This window comes from Schistocerca gregaria, chromosome 8 (assembly GCF_023897955.1).
Source record: "Schistocerca gregaria isolate iqSchGreg1 chromosome 8, iqSchGreg1.2, whole genome shotgun sequence".
Taxonomy (NCBI): domain Eukaryota; kingdom Metazoa; phylum Arthropoda; class Insecta; order Orthoptera; family Acrididae; genus Schistocerca; species Schistocerca gregaria.
In genome coordinates, this window is record NC_064927.1 from 77,380,699 (window position 1) to 77,404,789 (window position 24,091).

The 24,091-nt window shown below is 43.3% G+C and overlaps 1 protein-coding gene across 3 annotated transcripts in view; it reads left to right on the forward strand.

The window, feature by feature from the left end:
* The window catches only part of LOC126284059 (ceramide phosphoethanolamine synthase-like), a 69,622-nt gene that overhangs the window by 16,785 nt on the left and 28,746 nt on the right, over nt 1-24,091 (forward strand). For all 3 annotated transcript variants that reach the window (XM_049982652.1, XM_049982650.1, XM_049982651.1), the window contains exon 5: nt 4,504-4,778. In XM_049982652.1, the coding sequence (XP_049838609.1) occupies nt 4,504-4,778 (275 nt within the window). The remainder of the gene's footprint in view (nt 1-4,503; nt 4,779-24,091) is intronic.

Genomic DNA, 24,091 nt, shown 5'->3' on the forward strand with positions numbered 1-24,091 from the left:
TTGGGCATTCTGTTGGAACAGTGCAAATGACTGCCAGTCACTGTTTGCAATGTCAACCTCCCTCCAGGTAGGCCATTTCCTTATGTTCAATTGTCTGCCTTAATACAGCAACTCCCGCCCCCGTTTCTCCTCCGCAGGGACTTCAATGCACACCACCTGCTGTGGGGGAGTGCCACTTTAATGGGTAGTGGGTCTCCTAATTGACCAAATTATTACAGACTTCGATTTGTGTCCCATCAATGGTGGTTCCCCTAACCACTTCAGTGCTTCCCATGGCACCTTTACTTCTGTGGATCTCACGATATCACCTGCTCTCGTGGCTTTCCTATATTAGCCATCTCATGATGACCTTTGTGACAGTGACCACTTTCAGGTCATTCTCTCATTCCACTACCAGGCAGTCAGTCTCCACCCCCCCCCCCCCCCCCCCTCCCCCCGCCTTGGGCATTCTGCTGGGCCAATTGGCCTTTATATATAATCTACTGTGCACTTTCACACCTCTCTCTCAAACTGCATAGATTAAGTCGTGCAGGCCATCTCTGCCCCTATTGTTCATGTTGCTCACACTGCTGTCCCCATCATCATTGACCAGTAATGTCGCTGCCCAGGACCACCAATGGGTGCTGAAGCAATTTAAACAATATTAAGCAGAGTAAAGAGGAGTGTTTGGAGCACTATGTTTCCTCCCTGGGGACATATGCCCTTTTCTTGCAGGTTTATTCCAAGCTCTGTAGCCTTCTGGGCCACCATCGGCAGTCAACAGTCCAGGGTCTTATCCTCTAATGTACTCTGTTTACTGATCCATTGGTCTTTGAAGAACATCTCGCAATACACTTTGTGACAGTATTGGCGTTCTCTTCCTATCCTGTTCTCTGGCAGAAATGCTGAGTTGAGCAGACCCCCTTGTGTTTCAACTCCCATCTCACTGAACCCTCTAATGAACCATTCACTGAATAGGAATTCCTGCAGGCTCTTACCTTTTCACATGGCATGTCCCAGACCCAGATTCCATCCACAACCAGATGATCCAACAGTTGGGTGCTACCCAGAGGTTACGTATACTCAGGGTCTCCAAACTCATTTGGCTCATGGGTGCTTTCCCACTGCAATGGCGAGACAGTATAGTTATCTCCATCCTTAAGCCTGGGATGAATCCAATGTTTCGTGACAGCTACCGCCCAATTAGCCCGACGAATGTACTTTGTAAACTGCTTGAAAGGATGGTCAGCTTCCAATTATGTTCGGTACTCGAATCTCGGGGCCTTTTGTCACTGTATCAGTGTGGCTTCTGGGAAGGGCAATCTCCAACTGATCATTTACTCAGATTGGAAACTGCAATCGGCCAGGCTTTTACTAACTGTCAGCACTTTGTTGTGGTCTTCCTTGACCTACGTAAGGCATGCAACACAGCTTGGGGCCACCACATTTTAGTTACTCTCCTTGACTGGAGCTTATGCAGCCCCCTTCAGATTTTTATCTGAGAGTTTTTATCCCACCAGCTCTACTGGGTTTGAGTTGGCACTTTACTCAGCACCACTCAGATTTAGGGGAACGATATCCCAAAGATTTGTGTTAAGTGTCACTCTCTTTCTCATAGCCATCAATGGACTCGTAACATCTGTTGGGCATGTGGTTACCCCTGTGTTGTATGTAAACGATTTTTGCATCTGATGCAGCTCGCACCCGGTAGCGTCTGCTGAGTGCCGGCTCCAAGGTGCCATGCGATGGGCTCTGCATGGGCCGTCTCCCATGGCTTCCAGTTTTCTCTCTCCAAGACGTGGGTTATGCACTTTTGTTGTCGACCAACAGCACATGCCAATCCTGAACCTTATTTAGGCAGCCAGATCCTCGATGTTGTGGCACAGTCCCATCTGTTGGTTCTTATTTTTGATAAAAACCTGCAGTGGCTGCCCCATATTCACCACATAAGACTACATGCTTGTGAAAACTTAATGCTCTCTGCCTCCTGGCCTACACATCTTGGGGTGCAGACCATGCTACTCTTCTTCACCTTTATCATGCTCTGGTCTTTTCCAGGCTAGATTATGGTAGTCAGGTTTATGGTTCAGCAGCTCCTTCCACTCTAAAAATGTTTGACCCTGTTCACCGTTACGGGGTACGTCTGGCTATTGGCGCCTTTTGCACTAGTCTTGTTGACAGAAGCGAGGATTCCCCCTCTACAAATACATCTGAGGAGCCAACTCCTGGTCTCTTATGCAGTCGCCATTCACCGATTCCCTGACCATACTGTGTATCCTGTCCTCTTTGCAAAATAGGGACGTCTCCCTCCTGATAATCACCCAAGGGTGGGATTGCTGGTTGGAATGAGTCTCACTTGCCTCTGTTGGGACATTGTCTCTGTCACCTCTATGGTTTTCTGGTGTCTTGTATGTTCCATCCTTGCAGAGTTCTGGTGTGTCACCATCTTCTACACTGATGGTTCTAAGATGATATGACGGGATATGCTTTCACATCGCCTACTGGCTTAGAACACCATTTATTGCTGGAATTATGACAAGTCACTAGCCATCAACAGAACCAGGGCCCTCCATTTTCTTTTTCTCAAGTCGCCCTCCACAGTGTTTGATTATGTACAGACTCAATGAGCAGCTTGTAGGCTATGAACTGATGCTACTGTCTTCATCCTTTGGCTCTGCTATCCATGACGTTCTCTCTGCCCTTCACCATGCCACCTGCAGAATTGAATTTCCCTGCATCCTGAGTTCTGTGAGCATCCCAGGGAATGAACTGGCTGACCATTTGGCTAGAGAAGCAGAAGCAGATATTTACATCCCTCCCCCTCCCCAATTCCCTTTCACGATTACAGCTTCAGACATGCGTATCTATGTCAAATATCTCTTTGCCCAAAAGTGAATGACATCTGGTGCGGTGCTACTCTCAGTAATAAACTCCGCACCCGCAATTAGTCTAGTGTGGTTTGGCACTCTTCCTTCTGCTCCTCTCGGGAGGAGTCTACTGTCTTACGCTGTCTACGTATTGACCATACAAGGCTCATTCGTTGTTTCCTCTTGCATAAAGAATCACCCTTCCCCCTCCCCTTCCAATGTGATTGTGGAGCCATACTGATGGTATCCCATATATTGGTGGAATGTCCCCTTCTTTTGCCACTTCATCCTAACTATAGTCTTCCAGATTCCTTAAATTTAATGTTAGCATAGATGGTTGAACTGGTTCCTCAGTTTCCTCCGTGAAAGCAGATTTATTTTCAATTATAAGGTTTTGCTTTACTACTGGCGCAGGGGGCAGGGTGGTTGTAGTTGAGGCCTCTCCTAATGTTTACTCGGTCTGGGACCTGTGGCCACTCCCCCTGGCAAAGACCACACTTTTATTCCTCTGGTTTCCCAGTTTTTAGATTTGGGCTACCCTTTTATACCTTCTACTGTGTATGTTTTAACTTCCTCATTTTATAGTTTGACTCCTGTGTCTGGATCAGTCCACTTTTAGCAGGCCCATCTCTTCTGCGTGTAACATCCGAATTGCAGGATTGAATACCTTACCATTTAGTCCCAAAACTGCTCTCAATTAATTAATCAATCAATCAATCTCTACTTGGACGAAGAAATCATTGTAAGACAAGTGCTTACAAAAAGACAATGAAATGATTTTTGCTTGGAACCGTTCCTGAACAGCCAAAATGTATGCTTACTTGACCAAATCTTTTGCAAACTCTTCTAGTGTTGGAAAAAATGTAAATATGTTTAGAAGAGAAACAATATATCACCACACACACACACACACACACACACACACACACACACACACACACACACACACAGAGAGAGAGAGAGAGAGAGAGAGAGAGAGAGAGAGAGAGAGAGAGAGAGAGAGAGAGAGAGAGAGAGAGAATTTTTCTTTGCTAATTACTTTACTTTGCAGATTATGTTGTTGTTTTCTTTCTTTTTTATTAGATACTGTTGGAAAATAATTTTTGGTGCGAACAATGTAAGGAAAAGATAGATTGCAGATTGCTACTTACTGTAAAGACAACATGTTAAGTTGCAGACAGGCACAATTAAGACATTGACACATTAGCTTTGGGCAACAGTCGCCATCAGAAAAAGAAGAGGGAGAAACAGGTACCATTCAGCCACACAGCAAGCACACCTAATACTTGCATGACCACCGACTCTGGCAACTAGGAGAAGAATGGCGTCAAGTGAGTGTGAGGTGTGCTTGCTTCTGTGAATGAATGATACGTGTTTATCTTTGTTCTTTTTCTGACAAAGGCTGTGGCTGAAAGCTAATGTGCAAATGCCTTTTAATTGTGCATGTCTGCAACATAATGTGTCACATTCATGGGAAGTAGCAATTCCTTTTCATTACATTGTTGGCATTCCAGCTTGGAGTTTACATTGTTTATTTCAGACCAAAAATTAAAGTATTATACAAAAATTATTTTGTGATAAGATTTTAGTAGGTTTTAGATCTACTGCTCAGAACTACAGAAGTCTGCTCCCATTGTTTGCTTAATTGTTTTGACAGATTCATATTGCTGCGTCGCTTCTTTGCTCTATCTGGCACAGTGTTCCTTCTTCGGTGTGTTACAATGCTGATCACATCGCTGTCTGTGCCTGGAACCCACTTGGATTGCAGCCCTCCAGAAAGGCCAGGTGCTGATGTGTGGACAAAGGTGCAGAAGGCATACTTTATTTGGCGTGGTGCTGGGATGTCCATCCAAGGTGTTAGGACATGTGGAGACTATATGTTCAGTGGACATACTGTTGCCCTCACAATGCTTAACTTCTTCATCACCGAATGTGAGTAATTTGTATTGGTCCAGTTAAGACAACTGAAATATTCTTTTTACTCTGTTGCATTACCTGCACTACTATTTCATCATCTGCTGTTCCATTTCTGTTATTGATCATTTTTATACCTGTTAGGAATTCAAATGTCAGTAAATTTAAAAAAAAATTCTCATTTGGTGAAAAATTTGAAAATGTTTGAGTGTGGACATTAAGACTGCCAGGAATTGTCATACGGATGGGGGTGGGTGGGGGGTGGTGGTGGCAGAAGATGAAGGCTGATAAATAGCCATGAATGTATCAAACTATTTCAGAACAAAAATAATTTTTTTTTTTTTTGCTGTAGGCTGAATACTAGGAATTGGTTGTAATGAATTTGTACTGTGTGACGTCCAGGAAGACACACATTATTTGGCTGGACAGATGGGTCATAAGTGAATTGTTTTCTAGTGAAATTGACGTCCTGGAGAGTGCTAATGTTCATAGCAACTGCTGTTGAAGATAAACCCATGAAGATTTGGGAGCAGATTGTGGAGTGAGGGATGGTGGAGATATTCTGTAAAGTGAAGATTATAAATGTACGTGACCATGTCAGTCATGAGCAAATTGTGGTAACTTAAAAGGGATACTTAAAAGGGACACATGTAGTAGAAATAAGGCAACTCTCTTATTCTGGTTTTTGGCAAGACATTGTCTTAGGGGTTGCCAAGAAGACCTTTGGGTCATTTCCTGGACATGAACACTTCTGTGAATTTTTTTGTCACATATTCAACAATCAAAACTGACACCCACAGTACATCAATTCAGACCCATTGGCACAATTCCTTCATTGTCTTGGACGCACCTGCCTGTTGATCTTCCAATTAATTTTATTTTCATTTTGGTATTCTTATGTGTTGGAGCCTGTTAGGTATTGTAACTAAAATAGGTTCCAAGATTTTTCCATCGCCTAATCCCACATAGCCAATGTGGTAACTAAAATTTGTCATGATGTGTGTGTCCACATTTGTTGCAACTGAACCATCTAATAAATTTTGTGTAATGACTATTGCCTCATTCAGTTCACTTTGAATTCCACTTGATTAAAAAGTCACCCAGTATATGTCAGTATCGCTGAGACTGACCCAGAATTAACCAATGCGCACTACATTAACTTTTGTGTGCAACAAATACACATGATTGATCACAATTGCTTGATTTTTCAGAAATGTTCAAATATTGTTAATATAAGACACCGTTTGAGAAAGGTGTCAATTTTTGTCAGTTTTATGAAGATTAAATTTGGTTTATTAAGCAATCAGTTTCAAAAACTTGAATGTTAGGTTAGTGGAATAATTAGTTCATACAGCATAAGATTATGCTAAAGTCATGATCTTGAACTGGTTTTTAACAGCAGTTATGAGTAAGCTTCAATTAATAAAGTAAAGAGCCATTCAGTTACTGGAAGTTTGAATAAATAAACTTGACATTGATTTCAATACTAATAATGGGGTAACTACTAATAATAAGAGGAACTACCTAGGTGAAGAGGCACTGTATAAGCTAAAAACCATGGCACTTAATGTAGTGTGATGAAACAGTCTCGCGACACTAGGTAGAGCAGAGGTGACCACAACAAGTGAGTCATCCTCAGGGGGCTTACCACTATTTGACAGGTTCGTGCTTGGCAGCATCTTTTCCGTTCCGTGCTGCATGTCTTTCCTCTTGTTATCCCTTGGGAACATGTCTGAGGTATTATTGGGAATGTTTTTTATTATGTCACTGACATAAGAACAGTCTCACCACTGTTTTTTGTACCCTTTTTGTTTCTTTGTTTCCAGTCTCCTATCCTTCTTCCACTCTGGCATTTGAGGTTCCTCTTTTCCTTCCTCTCCGTGTGCTCCTGAAGGACGGCCCATGTGTCTGACATGTAACAGGTGACTGGGTAATGCAGAATTCCCAACCCCAGGTCAACAGATAGTGTTTTCACATACCCTCTGATACAAGACTGACCCAGGGAGGGGTGATTCCCCGAGCTGCTACCTTCCCAAATTGCCAATTGGTCCTTCTGTCCAATGTTCGGGAGGTGTGACCTGAGGTGTGAACCCCCTTGTGAAGGGGCCCCCAGTTGGAAGGAGTGCCCCATTGGAGACTCTTGGAATCATGGGATCTTCTCATAATGAGCCAATCATTTTCACAATTAACATCTATGAAATGTAAACAGAATGAGGCTAATTATTTGAAGACTTCTAGCTGCACCACGGTTTCTCATGGTTTCATGTACTGAAGTGGGTCAGTTCTTCGCAATGGTAAATCAGTTTCTTATTCAGAAAGGTGTTGATGCAGTTGCTGGCCCTGTGAAATCCTGCTCTCATTTACGGAATGGCATTTTGTTTTTGGAGACTACTTCTGATTCTCAAGCACAACTGCCACCTCACTTCTCCATGGCTATCCTGTTCGTGTCGAGACCCATAGAACTCTGAATTCCCAGTGTGTTGTTTACACTAGACTGCTCAATAGTCTGACAGAGGCTGAAATCCAATCATACCTCTCTGATCAGGGTGTCATTGCCATCCATCGGATGATGAAAATAAGTTGATTCCTTCTTAGTGCCCACACACTTTTTCTCTCTGTTGATGGAGTGGTGCTTCCAACCAAGATCAAAGCAGGCCATGAAATTATCACAGTCTGACCAAAGATTCTGAACCCGATACGCTGATACCAGTGTCATCGTTTCAACCACTCTAGAATGTCTTGTTGACACCCAGCCAAATGTGTAACCTGTGGTGGTAATGCACACAAGGGCTATTGTCTGCCGCCTCCTGCCCTCTGCCTCAACTGCAATGGCAGCCATGCTGCCACCTCTTGAGATTGTCCCATGTATGTTGATGAGCAGGCTGCCCAGAAGATCCAGGTGAAGGGAAAAGTGGCTTACCTGGTCGCTCGCAAGTTATTGGCTAGCCACAAACACTGCATTCTGTTTGGCACTTACAGTACTGTTCTTCCTACATCTCACTCCGTGGAGGTCACGGACTCACAGACGTGCAACCTCAACTTCAGCTCTAAGGTTGTGAAATCGCCAAGTGTCCAGGTAGCATTGCTGTCCCTTCGTCCAGCAGTGCAACAAGCCATCAAACTCTCACCACAGGCTGGCACTCGGCAGCTGCCGAGGTGACACTCCTTCATTTTTTCCTCAGCATGACTCCTCCAGTGGAACGTTCATGGCCTTCAATCCCACAAAGAGGATTTATGGCTGCTTTTGGCATTGCAGCGTCCCCTTGCACTCTGCCTTCAGGGAACAAAACTGTGTCCTCACGACCGCTTCGAGCTTTCGAATTTCTTCCCGGTCTGTTTTGACCTTCCCCCCTGAAGTCTGCATTCCATCTCATTGGGGAGTCATGCTGCTCATATGTGATGATGTTCATAGTCAACCCATCTACCTGACTACTCATTTGAAGCTGTTGCAGTGTGCTTTATTTCCTTCCTCACCTGACTTTTTCCGATTATACCATTTATGTCCCTCACTCATTCGCTGTCAACACAGCAGTCTTCCTTTGGCTTATCGGGCAGCTACATCACCCTCGGTGACTTTAATGCACATCATCTCCTGTGAGGTTCTCCCACAACCTGTCGGAGAGGTACCCTCTTGGCCGACCTTTGTAATAAACTTAACCTCTTCTGCCTTAACACAGGAGCATCCACATTCCTTTACAACTCCTCACACACTTACTTCCATTTGGACGTATCCTTCTATACTGCCCACCTTGTCTATCATCTCGTGAGGTCTGTTCTTTCTGACACTGCCTCGAGTGACCATTTCCCATGTGCTATCCGTCTGCTGACACCTGCCCCACCTGCATGCACACCCAAATGGCAGCCTACAAAGGCTGATTGGCAGCTTTACCTTTGACCTTTGAAGAACAAGATTTCCCCAGTTGTGATGACCAGGTGGAATATCTTACATATGTTATCATTTCCACTGCAGAATGTTCCATTCCTTGTGCTTCATCTTTACCATGCCGTGTTTGGTCCCTTGGTGGACTGAGGCATGCCACGACACAATTTGCATGTGGAGACATGCTAGCTGCGATTTTAACCATCATCCTATAATGGCAAAATGCATTCATTATAAACAGATGCATGCACAGTGTTGTCATGTTCTTCAGGATAGCGAAAAAACTAGCTGGGTTTCATTCACTAGTTCTTTTAACAGTTGCACCCCTTCCTCTGTTATGTGGGCCAACCTCCAATGGCTGTCTGGGACCAAGATGCATTTACTAATATCCGGTCTGACAGTAGCAGACGATGTCATCGTGGACCATATTGCTATCTACAACACCTTGGGCCACCATTTTGCAGAAATTTCGAGCACTTCCCACTATCACCATGCCTTCTGTCATCAGAAATGAACGGAAGAAACTGCTGATATCCTTCGCTTCTCAGAATCATGATTGCTACAATGCCGCTTTTGCTATGAGGGAGCTAGATCATGCTCAATTTTTCCTGATCCTCTGTCCCAGGGCCAGATTTGTCTACATCAGATGTTGCAGCACCTTTCCCTTATGGGCATGGACTTTTTGCTTAATATGTACAACCACATCTGGGCAGAGGGCACATTTCCCAGATGCTGGTGTGAAGCCACTGTCATACCCATACTTGAGCCCGGTAAGGACAAACTTGTTCCTTCTGGCTATTGCCCCATCTCACCAGCTGTGTTTGCAAGGTGATGGAACATGTGATTCATGTCCAGCTGGTATGGTGGATTTAGAGTGCACCATTTTGCAGTTGACCATCTCAGTCACTTTGTCCTCCCATGTCATGAATGGTTTTCTGCAGAAATCCCAGACTGTGGCCGTGTTTTTCGATTTGGGGAAAGCCTACAACACACCAGCTGGAGAACTGGTATACTCCGCACTCTCTACACGTGGGGTTCCCATGGCTGCCTGCCCTGTTTCCTTCAGGATTTTTTAAAAGACAGAGTTTTCAAGGTGCACGTGAGTTCTACCATGTCGGACACCTTTATCCAGGAAAATGGTATGCCTCAGGTTTCCACCCTGTTGTGTGTTTCGGAGAATGAGGGTATTGGATTCACTGTCCGGATATAATATGGTGTGCTACTTGCTGATGAGATGAATAGCTGTTGAGGTAAAACAGTCTTAAGCAGGCAACCTCTGGGGAACCTGCGCCCCCCCCCCCCCCCCCCCCCCCCTCCTTGGCTTGCTCGGAAATGCTGGGCTCTGCCCGGGTCAATGGTTGTTTCCTTAGCATCTCGTGGGATCCCTGTGGAATGGTTTCATCAAACTACTACTACTACTGATGGGGGAGGGGTATATTGTCGGGCAGTACCTACACCAACTCCTCAGAGTGCTCAGTTGGTCAGTCCTCCCAAAAAGAAGTCTCAGAATCATTGCAACAAAGCGAACAGGGGGGGGATCTTTGAGACGATATCACCTTCCTATATTCATAAGGCATTGGAAAGTATTGCTGGGTCTCTGAAAAGTGTTAAGACTTCGTAATAGAACACTTCTGGTTGAAACTGCTAATTCCAACCAAATATCTAAGCTTCTGGGATGTAAGGCATTAGGTGACTACCCATTCGAGGCTGAGTTGCACAACACCCTTAACTTTACTAAGGGCATGGTTACCTGCGCCGATATAATGGAAGTGGATCCCGTGGAGTTATGTGAAGAACGGAAAAATAAGGGCCTCACGGAAGTGCAGAATTATATAAGGAGAGTCAATGGTAAATTAGAATAAATGTTGATTTTTTTCCAAAGTTTGGTACTCCAAAATTACCTGAACATAAGCTTGCAGGCTATATCTATCTCAAGGTTTGCCTATTTGTTCCTAACCCAGTGCAATGGGGTGCTACTAAAGTTAAATATTTGGCCATACCACTATGGGATGTAATGGGAAGCCTACATGTGGCAATTGTGGAGGCTCAGCTCAAAAATCAGGTAATTCTTGTATACTTCCTCTGAACTGTAAACTGCTCTGGGGATCACTCAGTGTAGAGCAGAAAGTGTGGGGTTTTCAACGAGGAAAGGAAAATTCAGGAGTTGAAAGTAAAGAGACGCGTACCCTATGGTGAGGCTAAATAATCTTTCAAAGCTATTCAGCCACTGGTTTTTGCTACTTCTTTCGCATCAGCCCTTAAGACACCAGTCGCTGTGTGTGACACCTCCACACAAACTCGGACCACAGATTCGAGTACGAGCACATGCACTTGTACCTGTGGGGGGGAATGCTCCATTTGCAACTGATGTCATTCGGAAGCAGTCAGCAATAGGCTTACCACCTTAGCCACATACCACAACTTAACGTCAGAAGCCAACTAAGCCATCTCTGCAACCCAGGCAACCACCGCCTCCTGTTAGTGAAGAAAAACTTCCTTTGAAAAGTAATTCTAAGTCCAAGAAAGTGGTAGGTAAACCTTCAGATCGGCGAGCTCTGTCCCTACCTGATGGGGGGGGGGGGGGGACTATGCTCTTAAGGATATGGACTTCCAATTGGTGGAACCAGAGAGCAAATAACCCGCTAATGTTCCCCTGATCTCCGCAGTAAATCACCACCTCCAAGGGAGAAAGAAAAGAACAACCATTGCTAACCAATGGCTTCGACAGGGACTTTTGTGTTGCATTGGAATTTGAATGGATATCGCTCACATTTAAAGAATTGCAGCTACTGGTCTGGGAGAAACCTTTCTGCATCTGCTTACAAAAAATGCATCTTAGTCACTGACACTCCTGCATTAGGGGCCACCATGCATACAGGATGGATGATACTACTGGAGACAGGGCTAAATGTGGGGTGGCTGTTTTCCTTGATGACAGACGTCACTCCTGTCCTGTCCCTCTGACAATGACCATTCAAGCAATTGTTGTGAAAGTTTTCGCACTCTTTAATACCACAGTGTGTTCTTTGTACCTGCCCCCCCTCCCCCCCTCCTCCAATGATGCTTTGGATGCAGTCACAGTGGCAGAACTGTTCCAGGCACTCCCACACCCATTCCTCCTTGTAGGGGACTTCAGTGTGCTGTGGGGCTCAGCTACCACCAGCTCCAGGGGTCGGAAGATTGAGCGACTTGTCCATTCCAAGAATATCTGCCTTCTGAATGCGGATCAGATGAATCACTTTCCCGCAGCTACAGGGTCTTATGGGAAGTGGCTCCAGATTTACATTCTATTGACCACTTTCCAGTGCGGAACCCTCTGCTGACTAGAACGGTGGCCCATAGGAGACCACACAGATGGATGACACAAAGGGCAAATCAGTTACAGTGCAGTCAACCAGCTATTTTTGAACAAAAGTATTGTGCACAGGAGACGGTGGCCCAGATCACTTGTGAGATTCAAAGGGCTGCTGCAGAGTCCTTTCCCAGGTCTAGTAACCACTTCATACGATGGCCTTTACCTTGGTAGAATGATGACTATTGATTGACAATCGGGGCCAGACGAACAGCTCTGTCCACCTGTCCACCTACAGACATTCTCCATGCCTTCAGGTCTGTGAGTGCACATGCGAGGTGAGTGATCAAAGAACAGAAGAGGGCTTCCTGGAAGGAATTCACGACTTCCATTAATTGGTCCACTTCCACTGCTCAAGTTTGGGAGTCAGTAAGACAGATTTCAGGCATGCCCCTTAAGGCTTTGTCAGATAATGGGGTCTTGGTGGACACTCCAGAAGACATGGCTCATGTAGGAGCTGAAAACTTCTTTACTCTTACTACGTCATGCAGACAAACTCCCACTGTTCAGGTATTCCATAGGACTGCAGAGATGAGGAAGCTAAATTTCATCTCACATAATGAGGAAGTCTACAACCTTCCATTCTCCATGTGGGAACTGGAATCAGCTTTGTCTGCAGCCATGCTTCGTCACGTGCTCTGAAGCAAAAGGACGGCTCCTCTCCTGTTTCAATCAGGTCTGATTTGATGTTCAGAATGTCATGCCTTGGAAGGAGGCAATATTAATTTCATTCTTGAAACCAAGCAAGGACTGTAGTGCCCCTAACAGTTACTGGGTGTAGCCTTTACCTGTTGTATAGGTAAGACTTCTGACTGCGTTGTCAACCACTGCCTTGTCCGGCTGCTAGAGTCCCAAGATCACCCGCGCTGCTCCCAAAGTGGTTTCAGGTGCTACCGTTCCACCCTTGACAACTTAATTCTACTGGAAAAGGCCATACATGAGTCCTTCTTACACTGAAACCATTTGGTTTGTGTATTTTTTGACCTCGAAAAAGCATATGACACTTCTTGGATATACAGCACTCTTAAACTTCAGAATGGGGAATATGTGACGCCTGCCACTTCTGAGTCAATCCTTTCTCGAGGACCAGTGTGTTTGTTATGGCATTGGTGATGCCATGTCTGATTGCTATGTTCAGGAGAATGGGGTGCCCAGGGCAGTGTCCTCAGTGTCACATTTTTTGCTATCGTTACGAATGGCATTTCCTCCGCTGTCAGGAGCCCTGTCAGATGCTCTTTGTTTGTGGATGACTTTGCAATCTTCTAATCTTCATATGATCTTACAACAATGATGAGGCAGCTACAGCTGACCATTAAGAGGCTGAAAACCTGGGGCCAGACAACTGGTTTTTACTTCTCACCAGAGAAGACTACATGTGTCAACTTTAACCATGCTCATCAGAGTTTTAACCAACCAGTGGTCACAATGGTGAGCGATATTTTACATTTTCAAGACACTGCACTTTTTGGGTTTATTATTTGACTCTAAATTAACTTGGCTTCCACATCTGAAAGATCTACAAAGGGCTTCCAGTCACTGAATGTTTTGAAATGCCTTGGCAGATAAACATTGGAAGTTGACATGTCCCACCTCATTCAGTTTTTAGGGCATTCGTTCAATTATGCTTGGATAATGGCAGCATGGCCTGTGGATTGGCCTGTCCTTCCTACCTCAGGATGTTCGATACTGTCCACCACAAGGCCATTCGGATATCAACTGGAGCCTTTTGGACCAGCCCAGTTCAGTCTGTGTGCAGAGGCTGGTGAACCATTGCTCTGGATTTGGCAACATATCCATTTGGCTTGACAGGTGCAGAAAATCTGTCACCTCAGTCATTGGCATTTAGTTCACTGATCCAACCCACCTTTGAACATCAGTTCAGGAATCGACCCCAAGTGATCGATGCATTTGGTATATGTGCTACAAACTATCTCAAGGATCTGGATCTCTCGGGCATCAAAATACATACCCAAGGATGGAACGCACTGCCACCTTGGTGTCTTAAGAGGCCCAAAGTGATTTTAAGCTTGACACAGTACACGAAAACTTGTACTCCAGATTTTGTTTTTACAACTTTGTCTTCATCTACTTTAAGTATGTACCACAGTTTGGTTGTTATTTATACAGGTGGATCCCAGCAGGAGAATGCTCTCAGGTTTTCTGCTGTTTCCCTGACAGGGTTTTTTAGGTGCGTTTTCCCAAACAATTTACAAAATATGATGTGGAGTTATATGGCATTCTGATTGTACTGGAGAGGGTTCACAGACATCACCATACAAGGTTTCTTGTCTGTTCCACCACTCTCAGTGCACTGCAAGCACTTCACCAAATGTATTCAGTAGACCTGACAGTTCATCTCATCCATGACTCCTTACAGCAGCTACAACACTGGCGCAAGGTGATCTTTCGCTGGGTGCACTGATGACTATGATGTCGAGTGCCACCTCAACTCAAATCATCAGACCCGAACTATTTGAAACAGTTAACGCAGAACAGGGAATCAGTGATCATAAAGCGGTTACTGCATCGATGATTTCAGCCGTAAATAGAAATATTAAAAAGGTAGGAAGATTTTTCTGTTTAGCAAATGCGACAAAAAGCAGATTTCCAAGTACCTGATGGCTCAACACAAAAGTTTTGCCTCAAGTATAGATAGTGTAGAGGATCAGTGGACAAAGTTCAAAACCATCGTACAATATGTGTTAGATGAGTGTGTGCCAGGCAAGATCGTAAGAGATGGAAAAGAGCCACTGTGGTACAACAACAGAGTTAGAAAACTGCTGCAGAAGCAAAGGGAACTTCACAGCAAATATAAACATAGCCAAAGCCTTGCAGACAAAAATTACGCTAAGTGAAATATAGTGTGAGGAGGGCTATGTGAGAGGTGTTAAGTGAATTCAAAAGTAAAGTTCTATGTACTGATTTGGCAGAAAATCCTAAGAAATTTTGGTCTTATGTCAAAGCGGTAGGTGGATCAAAACAAAATGTCCAGACACTCTGTGACCAAAATGGCACTGAAACAGAGGATGACAGACTAAAGGCCGAAATAGTAAATGTCTTCTTCCAAAGCTGTTTCACAGAGGAAGACTGCACTGTAGTTCATTCTCAAGATTGTTGCACAGATGACAAAATGGTAGATATCGAAATAGACGACAGAGAGATAGAGAAACAAAATGGTTCAAAAGAGGAAAGGCTGCTGGACCTGATGGGGTTGTTGTTGTTGTTGTTGTTGTTGTTGTTGTTGTTGTTGTTGTTGTTGTCGTGGTCTTCAGTCCTGAGACTGGTTTAATGCAGCTCTCCATGCTATCCCATCCTGTGAAAGCTTCATCTCCCAGTACCTACTGCAACCTACATCCTTCTGAATCTGCTTAGTGTATTCATCCCTTGGTCTCCCTCTACGATTTTTACCCTCCACGCTGCCCTCCAATACTAAACTGGTGATCCCATGATGACTCAGAACACGTCCTACCAACCAATCCCTTCTTCTGGTAAGGTTGTGCCACAAACTTCTCTTCTCCCCAATCCTATTCAATACTTCGTCGTTAGTTATGTGATCTACCCATCTAATCTTCAGCATTCTTCTGTAGCACCACATTTAGAAAGCTTCTATTCTCTTCTTGTCAAAACTATTTATTGCCCATATTTCACATCCATACATGGCTACACTCCATACAAATACTTTCAGAAACAGCTTTCTGACACTTAAACCTATACTTGATGTTAACAAATTTCTCTTCTTCAGAAATGCTTTCCTTGCCATTGCCAGTCTACCTTTTATATCCTCTCTACTTCGACCATCATTAGTTATTTTGCTCCCCAAAAAGCAGAACTCCTTTACTACTTTTAAGTGTCTCATTTCCTAATATAATTCCCTCAGAATCACCCAACTTAATTCGACTACATTCCATTATCCTTTTCTGCTTTTGTTCATGTTCATCTTATATCCTCCTTTCAAGACACTATCCATTCCGTTCATCTGCTCTTCCAAGTCCTTTGCTGTCTCTGACAGAATTACAATGTCATCGGCAAACCTCTAAGTTTTTATTTCTTCTCCATGGATTTTAATACCTACTCCGCATTTTTCTTTTGTTTCCTTTACTGCTTGCTCAATATACAAATTGAACAACATCGGGGAGACGCTACAACCCTGTGTCACTCCCTTCCCAACAACTGCTTCCCTTTCATGTCCCTCGACTCTTATGACTGCCATCTGGTTTCTGTACAAATTGTAAATAGCTTTTCGCTCCCTGTATTCTACCCCTGCACCTTCAGAATTTGAAAGAGAGTATTCCAGTCAACGTTGTCAAAAGCTTTCTCTAAGTCTACAAATGCTAGGAACATAGGTTTGCCTTTCCTTAATCTAGCTTCTAAGATAAGTCGTAGGGTCAGTATTGCCTCACCTGTCCCAATATTTCTACAGAATCCAAACTGATCTTCCCCGAGGTGGGCTTCTTCTAGTTTTTCTATTCGTCTGTAAAGAATTTGTGTTAGTATTTTGCAGCCGTGACTTATTAAACTGATAGTTCGGTAATTTTCACATCTGTCAACACCTGCTCTCTTTGGGATTGGGAATTATTATATTCTTCTTGAAGTCTGAGGGTATTTCGCCTGTCTCATATATCTTGCTCACCAGATGGTAGGGTTTTGTCAGGACTGGCTTTCCCAAGGCTATCAGTAGTTCTAATGGAATGTTGTGTACTCCCGGGACCTTGTTTCGACTCAGGTCTTTCAGTGCTCTGTCAAACTCTTCACACAGTATCATATCCCCATCTCATCTTCATCTACATCCTGTTCCATTTCCATAATATTGTCTTCAAGTACATCGCCCTTGTATAGACCCCCTATATACTCCTTCCACCTTTCTGCTTTCCCTTCTTTGCTTAGAACTGGGTTTCCATCTGAGCTCTTGATATTAATACAAGTGGCTCTCTTTTCTCCAAAGGTCTCCTTAATTTTCCTGTAGGCAATATCTATCTTACCCCTAGTGAGATAAGCTTCTACATCCTTACATTTGTCCTCTAACCATCCCTGCTTAGCCATTTTGCACTTCCTGTCGATCCCATTGTTGAGACGTCTGTATTCCTTTTTGCCTGCTTCATTTACTGCATTTTTATATTTTCTCCTTTCATCAATTAAATTCAATATTTCTTCTGTCACCCAAGGATTTCGACTAGCCCTCATCTTTTTACCTACTTGATCCTCTGCTGCCTTCGCTACGTCATCCCTCAGAGCTACCCATTTTTCTTCTACTGTGTTTCTTCCCCTCCATTGCTGTCAATTGTTCCATTATGCTCTCCCTGAAGCTCTCTACAATTCTGGTTTAGTCGTTTATCCAGGTCCCATCTCCTTAAAACTGAAGAAACTGCCAAAAGGTGGGAATTTAATCTACAGTTCATAACAAATAGATTGTGGTCAGAGTCCACATCTGTCCCTGGAAAAGTCTTACAATTTAGAACCTGGTTCCTGAATCTCTGTCTTACCATTATATAATGTATCTGATACCTTCTAGTATCTCCAGGATTATTCCATGTATACAACCTTCTTTTATGATTCTTGAACCAAGTGTTAGATACGATTAGGTTGTGCTGTGTGCAAAATTCTACCTGGCGGCTTCCTCTTTCATTTCTTAGCCCCAATCCATAATCACCTACTATGTTTCCTTCTCTCCCTTTTCCTACTGACGAATTCCAGTCACCCATGACTATTAAATTTTCGTCTCCCTTCACTACCTGAATAATTTCTTTTATCTCATCATACATTTCATCAATTTCATCATCTGCAAAGCTAGTTTGCATATAAACTTGTACTACTGTAGTAGGCATGGGCTTTGTGTCTATCTTGGCCACAATAATGCATTCACTATGCTGTTTGTAGTAGCTTACCCGCACTCCTATTTTTTTTATTCATTATTAAACCTGCTCCTGCATTACCCCTATTTGATTTTGTATTTATAACCCTGTATTCACCTGACCAAAAGTCTAGTTCATCCTGCCACGGAACTTCACTAATTCCCACTATATCTAACTAACCTATCCATTTCCCTTTTTAAATTTTCTATCCTACCTGCCCGATTAAGGGATCTGACATTCCACACTCCGATCTGAAGAATGCCAGTTTTCTTTCTCCTGATTACGACATCCTCTTGAGTAGTCCCTGCCCGGAGATCCGAATGAGGGACTGTTTTACCTCCGGAATATTTTACCCAAGAGGACGCCATCATCATTTAACCATACAGTAAAGCTGCATGCCCTCGGGAAAAATTACGGCCGTAGTTTCCCCTTGCTTTCAGCCGTTCGCAGTACCAACACAGCAAGGCCGTTTTCGTTATTGTTACAAGGCCAGATCAGTCAGTCATCGAGACTGTTGCCCCTGCAACTACTGAAAAGGCTGCTGCCCCTCTTCAGGAACCACGTTTGTCTGGCCTCTCAACAGATACCCCTCCGTTGTGGTTACACCTACGGTACGGCTATCTGTATCGCTGAGGCAAGCAAGCCTCCCCACCAATGGCAAGGGCCATGCTTCATGGGATACCAGTCCGATATTATACAGAGTAAGCAAAGGAACTTGCCCCCCTTTTTGCAGCGGTGTACCGTAGGTCTCTAGAAGAGTGTAGCGTTTCAAAGGATTGGAATAGGGCACAGGTCATCCCCATTTTCAAGAAAGGACATCGAACAGATGTGCAGAACTAGAGACCTAGATCTCTAACATTGATCAGTTGTAGAATTTTGGAACACGTATTATGTTAGAGTATAATGACTTCTCTGGAGACTAGAAATCTACTCTATAGGAATCAGCATGGGTTTTGGAAAAAGACGGTTGTGTGAAACCCAACTCGCGATATTCGTCCACGAGACTCAGAGGGCCATAGACATGGGTTCAAAGGTAGATGCCATGTTTCTTGACTTCCGCAAGGCGTTCTATACAGTTCCCCACAGTCGTTTAATGAACAAAGTAAGAGCATATGGACTCTCAGACCAAATGTGTGATTGGATTGAAGAGTTACTAGATAAGAGTGTAGCATGTCATTCTCAATGGAGAGAAGTCTTCTGAAGTAAGAGTAATTTCAGGTGTGCCGCAGGGGAGTGTTTTAGGACCATAGCTATTCACAATATACATAAATGACCTTGTGGATGACATCGGAAGTTCACTGAGGCTTTTTGCGGGTGATGCTGTGGTATATTGAGAGGTTGTAACAATGGAAAATTGTACTGAAATGCAGAAGGATCTGCAGCGAATTGACGCATGGTGCGAGGAATGGCAATTGAATCTCAATGTAGACAAGTGTAATGTGCTGCAAATACATAGAAAGATAGATCCCTTATCATTTAGCTACAAAATAGGTCAGCAAGTGGAAGCAGTTAATTCCGTAAATTATCTGGGAGTACGCATTAGGAGTGATTTAAAATGGAATGATCATATAAAGTCGATCGTCGCTAAAGCAGGTGCCAGACTAAGATTCATTGAAAGAGTCCTAAGGAAATGCAATCCGAAAACGAAGGACATAGGTTATAGTACGCTTGTTTGCCCACTGCTTTAATACTGTTCAGCAGTGTGGGATCTGTATCACATAGGGTTGATAGAAGAGATAGAGAAGATCCAATGGAGAGCAGTGTGCTTCATTACAGGATCATTTAGTAATCACGAAAGCGTTACGGAGATGATAGATAAACTCCAGTAGAAGACTCTGCAGGGGAGATGCTCAGTAGCTCGGTATGGGCTTTTGCTGAAGTTTCGAGGACATACCTTCACCAAGGAGTCGAGCAGTGTATTGTTACCTCGTGCGTATATCTCGCAAAGAGACTGTGAGGATAAAATCAGAGAGATTAGAACCCACACAGAGGCATACCGACAATCCTTCTTTCCACGAGCAATACGAGACTGGAATAGAAGGGAGAACCGATAGAGGTACTCAAGGTACCCTCCGCCACAACCCATCAGATGGCTTGCGGAGTATGGATGTAGATGTAGATGTAGATCATCACTACTACTTTTTGTTGACAAGTTTGCCATCTATTGCAGTTCTCCGCTGACCTCTCTCACTGAGTGGTGTCTTCAGTGATGTCTTGATCGTCTTTACTCACTGATTGTCGACAGTGGCTATCATTTTTCCACTGACAAAACCATTTGTATGAATTTCTGGTGGTGCAATTGGTTTATCCCACCATGTTTACATCTTGGGCCTGTTGTACTTCCATTCATTGAAACTGGGAAATTCCTGGGATTTACACTTGATAGGAAACTCCTGGTCCTCCCACGTGTCTTACCTAGCAGCTCGCTGTACACGGTCCCTCAATGTCCTGTGTGTCTTCAATGGTACTTCCTGGGGTGCAGATTGAACCACCCTCCTCCATTTCCCTTTACTGTTCGAACCTAGATGATGGGTGCTTTGTTTGTGTGTCTGCACTTCCGTCCCTCTTACGCCATCTCAACACTATCTACTATCATGGCATCCATTTGGCCACTGATGCCTTTTACTGCTGAACTACCACTGTCTTACGACCGTGACGTTTTCCTCAGTAGGTACGCATGCGTTTTGTCTGCCATACATGGCCACCCATCCTATGCCTCTTCCTGCATGTGTGGGGCGTGTCCCTCTTCTCTGGAGTCCGCTTTCGGTTCTTGCTCTGGCAGTTTAACTTCACGCTACCTACAACCTTCCCGGTGGGTGTGAACACTTCACCACCTTGGCTTCGTGCAGTGGCTCGTGTTCACATTGGCCTTATATTCACTTCCTAAGGACACTACTCCAGCCTTGTTCTATTGCCTTCAGTTTTAAGACATTTGCAACTGTACCTTTGTGTACACTGATGACTCTTGGACTGACCACGGTGTCGGGCGTGCCTCAGTCATTGGCGCCGACGTTTTGTTATATCCACTTCCGGAACACTGCTCAGTATTTACAACAGAGCTCTTCACCTTAAATCGGTCCACGGAGTACATCCAGTGACACAGGCTTTTCAATTATGTCCTCTGTGCAAACACTCTCTGTGCCCTTTAAAGCCTCTGTACACTGCCCATCCATTAGTGCAACAGGTCCAGGAAAACTGTCACTTGCTTACTCTTTATAGAGCCACTGGGCTGTTTATGTGGGTTCCTGGTCATATTGGTGTGACAGGAAGCGAGGCTCCTGACACTGCTGCCAAGGCTGCAATCCGTGTACCTAAGCCCCCAAGTTCTTATATTCGCTCCGATGATCTCTGTCTTGTTGTCTGTCAGGAGGTAGTGCTCTGTTCGTAGGAATCAGCTCCGGGTTATTACCGTATTTACTCGAATCTAAGCTGCATCTTTTTTCTGGTTTTTGTAATCCAAAAAACCACCTGCGGCTTAGAATCGAGTGCAAAGCAAGTGGAAATTCTGAAAAAGGTTGGTGGGTGCCGCCACAACTTACTTCTGCCATCGAATATATGTAGTGCTACACAGGCATGCTTTGTAGGCACAAAGATAAATACTGGTGCCAAAACATCTGCGCCGGTAAATAAATTAAAAAAAAAGGTGGAAGACGAGCTATTTTCTCCACCCTGAGTTTCGACCACTGCCTTTTCATACATTATCCAACGAAGTAAATACAAATTCCATATTGTTCATCTTCGAATGTAGCAGCATTTCAATGTACTACGAAAATCTGACTGGCAAGACTGTTTGGGATGTTTGTCAATATGGCCAACTCTACGTTCTGAAATTTTTCCTATCTGTGAGAAGAGATGGTCACTAATAGGAACTTTTATAAATTGTGAATCACATGCAGTATTCTCGTCACCATAAGAATAATACGCATATAAACATTTTGCCATGTACTGTTTCATGTTTGCTGTTATCTCATTTAAATTCTGTCTGCATAACTACGAAACTAGTGAGACAACAGCAAACGCGGAAGAATATACATATCATGTCATCTTGATATTCGTATTATTCTTATGCCTAATAGTGATATAGTCAGAAATGAAGTGCGGCAATTGACTAGATTATTAAATCTAAGATTACTCTAATTTCTGTGTACAATGTAATGTACTAAAGAGGCGCCTGCAAATATTTTCGAAAGAAAAAGAAAAAAAAAAACAACTCTCATTCAGAACATTTTCTATCATACGCAGCCTATTATTTGGTTCTTGTTGATCATTATCAAAGGAAGCAGCTGTGTAAGTAACAACAAATAGCAGTTTCTTGCCATTGTTTTGCTAATGATAAGACTCCACACTTGAAAAAAAAGCGGCGGTAGCATGCACAAAAGCAAGCCATGCCGCGAGCGGCGACAGGCCGTAGACACGCACTATCAGAATGCGACAAACAATGCATGACACAGTACAGTAATGCATTTTCAGCTTAGGGTGACGTAAACACCTATAACAAAGAAAACTGCGCTTATCAGATCAAAGATAAATAAGCAATCAATTCAAACCAGACGAAGCATGTGGAAAAGGAAGGGCACCCGTATAAATATGGACGGAGCATCTGACGCATACCAATGGCTACCTGGTAAACCTTAACTGCTAAGCTTACGACTCGAACCAAACTACTGTAGCTGTATCGTCATTCATTCAACCTAAATTGTCTCTCATATTACAATGGACCACCTTTGTTTCGATTTGGAGATGCGGCCTATAATTTTTCTCTCCTCTTGAATTTCGAGCCTCAAATTTCAGGTGCGGCTTAGATTTGGGAAATTTTTTTTCCTTGATTTCGAGTCTTATTTTTCAGGTGCGGCTTAGATTCGAGTAAATATGATAAGCCTCTCCCAGTGGCTTGAATGACTTCCTCTTGGCCCTCCTGCCAAGAGGTTATCATTTTGACTAGTTAGCATATTGGGCACTTTCTTTTTAGCCATTGTCATTCGTTAAGTGGCACTCCTCCACCACTTTGTACACATTGCACCCAAGTTTTAGCTGTCCACCATTGCTTGATGGAATGCCAATTTTTAACCATTTACACTCCCGCTTGGGTTTGCCATCTGAGTTATTGGCAGTTTTAGCAAATGGTGAGTGGGCTGTTGACTGCTTTTTACTTTTTATCCTTCATAGAAATATGGTGACGGCCATTTAAATTTTAGTTCTGTACCACTGTTTCATTATGGTGTATTTTGTAAGCCATTCTCCATATCCTTGTTGTTAGCTGTCATCTCTTATGTCAATTGCGGTTAAATAAAATATGGCGTTTCAGTCTTCGATCGCTATTCTTCATTTTCGATTACCGGTTTCGGGCTAGCTGCCCATCTTCAGATCTGTTGGACAAAGTTAAAAATGTAATTAATAAGAGAGATACAGTTAGTGATAGAAATATCTTAGTTTACAAAAAGAAATTTTGGATCGTATTAAATACCAACATACCATGTATTGTAGTTACAGAGTAACTTGTCAGTACAGAACACACGGTTCACTGTCATAAATAAATTTCAATCTGTTAAAACCTTATATTGCAGTTTTTAAGAGTAACCTGATTGGTAACAGTAAAAAGTGCCTTCTACCTATAACAATTGTGCATCTGTTATTATTTCACCGCATATATTAATGGCGAATATTCTTTTTAATAAAAATTTTTTTAAAGTAATAACATATGAATAATCTTTTTTGAGTGGACCATGAAACGAAAAATTTACACTAATTTAAAATTTCTTTATAAAGAAACATAAAATATAATTAAAATGTAGATATTCTTTCAAAAATGTGTTTCCTCTTCTTTGTTTTGATTGGTGGTGGAGTGGATTTCCCTATGTCAGAACGTATACAACGCCACGTCAAGTTCTCTTCCGCCGCGCCCAATTCACCTCGCCACCAGTACACTGAGGGCCATTCCGCTGCAGCTAGTTCTTACTGGGGTGTGCTGTTGCATTCAAGAGTAAGCCTAAAACAGGTCTTTAAAAATCTCATAATTCCTGTGCATAAAATCACTTTGTTCATTAAGTAGTAGGCCTGGGGTTTTTCTTTGAGGAGTGTATATTTCAATCTCTTCGAGCACGTTGAGATAGACTTTTTGGAGCTTTATGTAGCACCTCCAATTGTTCATTTATATTACTCACTTCATGTCTACTCTCTTTTACATGTGTTCCAAATGCTGTTGGATTACTATGCCTGCAATGTTCCCTGCATCGAATTTCAAAATTTCGCC